Source organism: Bos taurus, chromosome 17, assembly GCF_002263795.3.
Source record: "Bos taurus isolate L1 Dominette 01449 registration number 42190680 breed Hereford chromosome 17, ARS-UCD2.0, whole genome shotgun sequence".
Classification (NCBI taxonomy): Eukaryota; Metazoa; Chordata; class Mammalia; order Artiodactyla; family Bovidae; genus Bos; species Bos taurus.
This window is the reverse complement of record NC_037344.1, coordinates 1838598-1846904: the sequence shown is the minus strand read 5'-3', so window position 1 is coordinate 1846904 and position 8307 is coordinate 1838598. Positions and strand designations below refer to the sequence as shown.

The window sequence follows — 8307 nt, the reverse complement described above, 5'->3', positions numbered from 1 at the left end:
GTTCATAAGACATCATGAGGTCTCTTAAATTTGGTGTGAAAAGGCAGCATTTCTCACTGAAAGAATTAAGTTTACCGATAAACTGGGCATTTTCCAGCACTTAAATAAAATTATGTCTAGAATTAACTAAATGATAGACAATACTGACATTTCAAACTTGTCAAAGGTCAGGAAAATGAAATGGTTTCAAGATCGTTTATGTTTCAAAGAGGTAAATTTAGCCTGCAAGTGAAAATAATGAAGCTGAAATATTCCAGTTTCCAAACACTGGTCATACCCATATTTAAAGTATAAACCACCCTTAAAAGACTTCCACTTCACAAAAACTTATATGGATCTGGTTTACATTGTCTTTAAGATGCACAGTCAAAGCAATTATCCTAAGATTCAAGGAGAGAGTTTTCCAGTTTATAACCTGTAAGATCATTTTATTTCTCCCATATATTGAGAAATTGTCAAAAAGAACATTCTGCAGGGTCACAGACCCTGAAAGGAACTATTTGAAGTGTGAAGCATCTGTGTTGTGCTGTGAACAAATTGTGAAGTCTTCTTTGAATCATGATGCTCTTTCACCAACTTTATTTCTATTTATACTGTCAAGAATGGAGTTCAAATATCCTGGTAATGCTCATCAGGATTAGCTGGAAACTTCTCTTGTAGTGCAGAGATAATTCTGGTCTTGCAGTTTTCTTTTGCTCAAACTCATATGAAACGTTTGTGCTAAAATCTTCATTTAAAAAAGAAGTACATCTTCTCTGCATTACACACATTCCTTTATGTTCTGATGGAGGTTTTGGTTATTTTTTGGTATGTGTGGAATCTGGATATCTGATGCTTTTGTATCTTATATGAAATCCTTTCTTGCTGATTGTGTCATCAGTGTGAAAATGAATTAAAACTGTATCACCAATTGAATAGATTTCTTCTGGTGGCTGAAGACAAAGACAAACAAAGACACACAAACAAAAAACAATAAAATGAATTATTTTTTCTTCAATGTCATTCATATTTGGAAATTTGGTATAAAATTGAATCCTCCTAACAACCTTGAAAAGTAAATGAGTGACTTTATTTTACAGGTGAGAAAGCTTGAGTTTCAGAGAACAGATGATGTGCTCAAGATCACAAAGTTGATCAGTGATATAGCTGAGCTTTGAACATAATTAATTCTGCTTCCAAGTTCTGGAACTTGGTGTTTTCCCCCCAAATTTTAAACCAAGTCCCTTTGATTTACAAATAATTAAAGTGAAGCTCAGAGAGAAAAAAGAGACATTAAAATTATTTCAGAAGCTGCTCTAAGGCAGAGCCACTTCCTGAATCCAAATTGTCCATTCCTTCTTGTTTTAGTAATCTAAGTACTGAGAAGCACTTTCGTTTCATTTCAGTAGTAATTTGGACAGGAGTTCAATATTATTCAAATTCAGTATTATTTAAGTAACAGTTATTGGTAGACATTTGAAAAATTGAACTAAAGCTTTAGAACAAAATATGTATTCAGAAGAACATTTGATATTAATGTGCTGAATCCTGGGGGAAAGCATTGAGAAAACCTTAAGCTTTCCTTTTTCTTATTTATCATGTTGATGCCCTCTAACCTATTTTTGGTACTGTGTCCTGTGCACACTGCAGTGGAGCAACATTCAATAGGCTAAACCTCCACGCTGGTGGCAGATCCTGCCACCTATCAGATATATGTTGAGGGGGGATCTCAATTTGAATTGTGCATATTCTTTTTCTTCTATGCTTTAATTTAAAAGTTTGCAAAACTGTCATGGTGTGTGTTAAGGTATATTGCTTTTAGATAATTAAATATTTTGTGCAAAATTAAAAGCATGAATTAAAAAAGTTAGAATGTGGACAGTAACAAGAATTATAGTTACTGAATTCATCTGTCTTGTTCGATGTTATTGAGCAATTCACTAGCAATAGAGAAGGGAAGAGACATGTTGTAACTTATCAAGCCATTAATAATATAATGTCACATTTTTTTGTAAAAGCATTGCTGACTTACACATCTTACATATATTGATTCACCAATTTATAGGTATTTTTATCATGTCTATGGTACCCTGTTGGTACTGTATTTACCCCTGATCCACAGAATCGACCAAGCCCCACTGCTGTTGAATCAAGACCATCAAAGAGCTCAACGTAGTCATAGCCACAGTCAGCTTCTTCTTCCACTTCAAAAATCTGGAAGGATAATTCGAGTCGAGAGCCCCGTTCTGACACTAAGAGCCATTCACAATCAACTTGTCCTGGGTAGTTGTTATCACCAAACTGAGCATGTGAGTACAGATCTCTGGGTTTTGATTCCACTTTCAGTCTGCCACCACACTCTGCCCAAGGAATAAAAATGAGATAAGTGAGCTCAATGAGCTTTAACAACTCCAATTTCTCTTTTAGTGTAGTATAACCACTCTCTAACTTCTGTATTCATTACCATGGTCAGTTATGCTTCCCATATTTGAAGATTCCAATGATGTAGTGGATACTGATAGGCCCTAGGTTTGGTAGGCTGGGTTTGGTATTTCAGCTTCACACTTACTAGTTCAGTGACTTTGGATAAGTGACATCGCTTCTCTGATACATAAGGTAAAGTGCAGATGACAACAATAGTACCAATCTTAGCAGGCTTTAAGGATTTAATTAGCACATGAAAATCGCTTAAAACAGTACCTGCCATATAGTAACCAGTCAGTCCTAAAGGAAATCAACCCTGAATGCTGAAGTTGAAACTCCAGTGCTTTGGCCACGTAATGTGAAGAGCCGTCTCATTGGAAAAGACTCTGATGTTGGACAAGACTGAAGGCAGGAGAAAAAGTGGGCAGCAGAGGATGAGATGGTTGGATGGCATCACCAACTCAATGGACATTTCTTGTTGTTCATTCTCTCGTCATGTCTGACTTTGCAAACCCATGGATTGCAACATGCCAGTCTTCCCTGTCCTTCACTACCTTCTGGAGTTTGCTTAAACTCACACCCATCAAATCAATGATGCCATCCAATCATCTCATCCACTGTCACCCCTCTCTCCTCCTACCTTCAGTCTTTCCCAGCATCAGGGTCTTTTCCAATGAGTCGGGTCTTCCCATCAGATGGCCAAAGTATTGGAGCTTCAGTTTTAGCATCAGTAGTTCCAATGAATATTCAGGGTTGACTTCCTTCAGGATTTACTGGTTTGATCTCCTTGCTGCCAAGGGACTCTCAAGAGTCTTCTCTAGCACCACAATTCAAAAACATTAATTTCTCACTGCTCAGACTTCTTTATGGTCCAACTCTGACATCTGTACATGACTACTGGAAAAACCATAACTTTGACTACACAAAACTTTGTTAGCAAAGTGATGTCTGTTTATTAATACACTGTCTAGGTTGGTCATAGCTTTTCTTCCAAGGAGCAAGCATCTTTTAATTTCATCCCTGCTGTCACCATTTGCAGTTATCTTAGAGTCCAAGAAAATAAAACCTGTCACTTTCCATTTTTTTCCCCATCTATGTGCATGAAATGATGGAATTGGATGCCATGATCTTAGTTTTATGAATGCTGGATTTTCAAGCCAGCTTTTTCACTCTCCTCTTTTACCTTCATCAAGAAGCTTTTTAGTTCCCCTTTGCTTTCTGCCATAAGGGTGGTGTCATCTGCATATCTGAGGTTATTGATATTTCTCCTGGCAATCTTGATTCCAGCTTGTGCTTCATCCAGTCTGGCATTTTGCATGATGTACTCTGCATATAAGTTAAATAAGCAGGGTGACAATATACAGTTTTGACTGATTTCCAAATTTGAACCAAACTGTTGTTCCATGTCTGGTTCCAACTGCTGCTTCTCAACCTGCATACAGGTTTTTCAGGAGGAAGGTAAGGTGGTCTGATATTCCCATCTCTTTAAGAACTTTCCACAGTTTGTTGTGATTCATGCAAAGACTTTATCATAATCAATGAAGCAGATGTTTTTCTGGAATTCCCTTTCTTTTTCTATGATCCAATGGATGTCAGCAATTTGACCTCTGTTCCTCTGCCTTTTCTAAATCCAGTTTATACATCTGGAATTTCTTGGTTCACGTACTGTTAAAGCCTAGCTTGGAGGATTTTGAGTGTTACTTTGCTAGCATGTAAAGTGAGTGCAATTGTGAGGTAGTTTGAACATTTCTTTGGCATGGCCCTTCTTTGGGATTGAAATGAAAACTGACCTTTTCTTGTCCTGAGCCCATTGCTGAGTTTCCCAAATTTGCTGACATACTGAGTGCAGCACTTTTACAGCATCATCTTTTAGGATTTGAAATAGCCTAGATGGAATTCCATCACCTCCACTAGTTTTGTTTGTAGTAATGCTTCCTAAAGGCCACTTAACTTTACACTCTAGGATTTCTGGCTCTAGGTGAGTGATCACGCCATAATGGCTGTCCAGGTCATGAAGACCTTTTTTCTATAGTTCTTCTGTGTATTCTTGCCACCTCTTCTTAATATCTTCTGCTTCTGTTGGGATCATATTGTTTCTGTTCTTTATTGAGCCTATCTTTGCATGAAATGTTCCCTTGGGATCTCTAATTTTCTTCAAGTAGTCTCTAGTCATTCCCATTCTATTATTTTCCTCTATTTCTTTGCATTGTTCACTTAAGAAGGCTTTCTTATCTGTCCTTGTTATTCTTTGGAACTCTGCATTCACATACATGGGTGTATCTTTCAATGGATGTGAGTTAGGGCAAACTCTGGGAGATAGTGAAAGACAAGGAAGCCTGGTGTGCTGCAGTCCATGGGGTCACAGAGTCAGACACGATTGAGTGACTGAAAAACAACTTATAGTAGCTCTCAATGAATATTTGTTATTGTTATACATTATACTGTTTTCACTCTTAAATAACTGTTTTCAAGGACAAGAAGGTCAGTGTTCAAGTTAAATCTTAATATTTTAAGAACCCAGAAGCCAAAGTAATAAGAAATAACTGAAAAAATGAACAATATAAAAATCCTGTATGTGTATATGTGCCGTATAGAATTCTTTACATAGAATATACAGACCAGTATTACTTTACTTAGGTTGAATTACTTATCTAACTTGATTTGGAATAACATACACCCCTCATAAATTGTAGTTTATCTTGTAGTTCTAGAACATTATGAATCATATTTTTTGTGTTTAACAAACAAAAAATGCTCTTTCATAGCTTTTTCAGAGAGATATTAATAAACATATGATTTACCAGTTATTACTTCTGTCATTAGAGGTAAATATAACAAATATAATATATACCTGCATAAAATTTACAGTTAATGTATTTTAGAGAATAAAAGTTTTCAAAAATTACTCTTTGTAGCCTGGGCCCCCAAATTTTACAATGACTAGAGAGGAAATGAATGTTCAAACTACTGTAAACTTGTGCTCATGTCATATGCTAGCAAGGTTATGCTCAAAATTCTTAAGTTAGGTTTCAGGAGTACATGAACTGAGACTTTTCAGATGTACAAGTGGGTTTAGAAAACACATAGAGGAACCAGAGATCAAATTGTCAACCTTCTTTGGATCATGGAGAAAGCAAGGGAGTTCCAGAAAAACATCTACTTCTGCTTAATTGACTACACTAAAGCCTTTGGATGTGTGGATCACAACAAACTGTGGTAAATTCTTAAAGAAATGGGAGTAACAGACCACCTTACCTGTCTCCTGAGAAACCTGTATGCAGATCAAGAAGCAACAGTTGGAATCAGACATGGAACAATAGACTGGTTCAAAATTAGGAAAGGAATACGTCAAGGCTGTATATTATCACCCTGCTTATTTAATTTATAGGCAGAGTACATCATGTGAAATCCTGGGCTGGATGAGTCACAAGCTGGTATCAAGACTTCTGGCAGAAACAGCAACAATTTCAGCTATGCAGATGAAACAACTCTTACGGCAGAAAGCAAAGGAGAACTAAAGAGCCTCTTGATGAAAGTGAAAGAGGAGAGTGGAAAAAGTTGGCTTAAAACTCAACATTCAGAAAACTAAGATCATGGCATCTGGTCCCATTAATTCATGGCAAATAGATGGGGAAACAATGGAAACAGAGACTTTATTTTTTCGAGCTCCAAAATCACTGCAGATGGTGACTGCAGCCATGAAATGAAAAGATGCTTGCACCTTGGAAGAAAAGCTATGACCAAAGTAGATAGCGTATTAAAAAGCAGAGACATTACTTTGCTGACAAAGGTCCATCTAGTCAAAGCTATGGTTTTTCCAGTAGTCCTGTATGGATGGGAGAGTTGGAATATAAAGAAAATTGAGCACTGAAGAATTGATGCTTTTGAACTGTGGTGTTGGAGAAGACTCTTGAGAGTCCCTTGTACAGCAAGGAGATCCAGCCAGTCTATCCTAAAGAAAATCAGTCCTGATTATTCATTGGAAGGACTTATGCTGAAGCTGAAACTCCAATATTTGGCCACCTGATGTGAAGAACTGACTCATTGGAAAAAACCCTGATGCTGGGAAAGTTTGAAGGTGGGAGGAAAAGGGGACGATGGAGGATGAGATGGTTGGATGGCATCACTGACTCGATGGAAATGGGTTTGAGTAAACTCCGGGAGTTTGTGATGGCTAGGGAACCCTGGCCTGCTGCAGTCCATGAGGTCGCAAAGAGTTGGACACAACTGAATGACTGAACTGAACTGAAAGGGTACTAAAGAATCTCTTAATGAGAGTGAAAGAGGAAAGTGAAAAGCTGGCTTGAAAATCAACATTCAAAAAACTAAGATCATGGCATGTGGTCCCATCACTTCATGGCAAATAGATGGGGGAAAAAATGGAAACAGTGACAGATTTTATTTTCTTGGACTCCAAAATAACTGCAGATGGTGACTGCAGCCATGAAATGAAAAGACACTTGCTCCTTGGAAGAAAAGCTATGGCCAAGCTAGACAGCATATTAAAAAGCAGAGACATTACTTTGCCAACAAAGGTCCTTATAGTCAAACCTATGGTTTTCCAGTAGTCATGTACAGATGTGAGAATTGAACCATAAAGAAGGCCAAAGGATTGATGTTTTCAAACTGTGGTGTTGGAGAAGACTCTTGAGTGTCCCTTGGACAGCAAGGAGATCAAACCAATCTATCTAATTGAAATCAGCCCATATATTCATTGGAAGTGATGATGCTGAAGCTGAAGCTACAGTACTTTGGCCACATGATGTGAAAAGCTGACTCATTGGAAAAGACCATGATGCTGGAAAAGAATGCAGGCAAAAAAAGACGAGGGTGGCAGAGGATGAGATAGTTAGATAACATCACTCACTCAGTGAACATCAGTTTGAGCAAACTCCAGGAGATGGTGGAGAACAGAAGAGCCTAGCATGCTGCAGCCCATGGGTTCACAGAGTCAGACATGACTTAGTGACTGAACAACAACAGAGAGTAGATAAAAGTAGAGGATGCCTACAGTCTCCTCCAACCAACATATAAGCATGACTGGGCCTAGGGAGAAAAAGGAAATGATATGAAAAGTGCCATGAGAAATTAGAGTTTCATTCTGCCCTTATTTGCAATGACTGAGAGGTTACTGGGAAGCAGAAATTTCATTATGAAACCAGGGAAGTCCCCAGAAAAGTGGGATGAGTCGGGAGAGAACAGGAACAAAAATACAATGTGGAAAGATTTGGACAGATAAACCAATGGTTATTGAAACACAATTTTAACCCTGGTGTGGTCTTCTGTGACCAGACAGTCCTTGGCAGCACCATGTGAGGGTGAATTAGGATAGCTAAAACTCTTACTTAGATTTTTTCAGATTGGTATATGGTTTACCCACATTGTGGCTTGGTGATTTTAACTAACAAAATATTTCTGAATCCCCAAGATGGAACCCTATTCAGATGTGTCTGAATACAAGTAGGCTCAGCCAAAACTCTGGGCATTGCTACATACAACTGCACATTCAGAGACCTTGGTGTGACTATAGATGCAAAAAAATTCCAACTAGTGTTTCAGTCATGAGAATGCCTTCCGCATCATGTTAAATGATAACAACTATGTATAAAAGAATGAAATTAGAACACTTCCTAACACCATACACAAAAATAAATTCAAAATGGGTTAAAGACCTAAATGTAAGACCAGAAATTATAAAACTCTTAGAGGAAAATATAGGCAGAATACTCTTTGACATAAATCACAGCAAGATCCTCTATGACCATATCCTACAGTAATGGAAGCAAAAACAAAAATAAATAAATGAAATTCAATTAACCTTAAAAGCTTTTGCACAGTGAAGGAATCTATAAACAAGGCGAAAAGACCACCCTCAGAATGGGAGAAAAAACAGCAAACAAAACA

The 8307-nt window shown here is 37.6% G+C and overlaps 1 protein-coding gene across 1 annotated transcript in view; it reads right to left on the bottom strand.

The window, feature by feature from the left end:
• Positions 1 to 797: 797 nt before the first annotated feature.
• The window catches only part of TLL1 (tolloid like 1), a 335849-nt gene continuing 328339 nt past the window's right edge, over positions 798 to 8307 (bottom strand). The window contains exons 20-21 of the mRNA NM_001193114.3: positions 2089 to 2339; positions 798 to 932 (exon numbers count right to left, since the gene is read on the bottom strand). Coding sequence (NP_001180043.1) covers positions 798 to 932; positions 2089 to 2339 — 386 coding nt within the window. The remainder of the gene's footprint in view (positions 933 to 2088; positions 2340 to 8307) is intronic.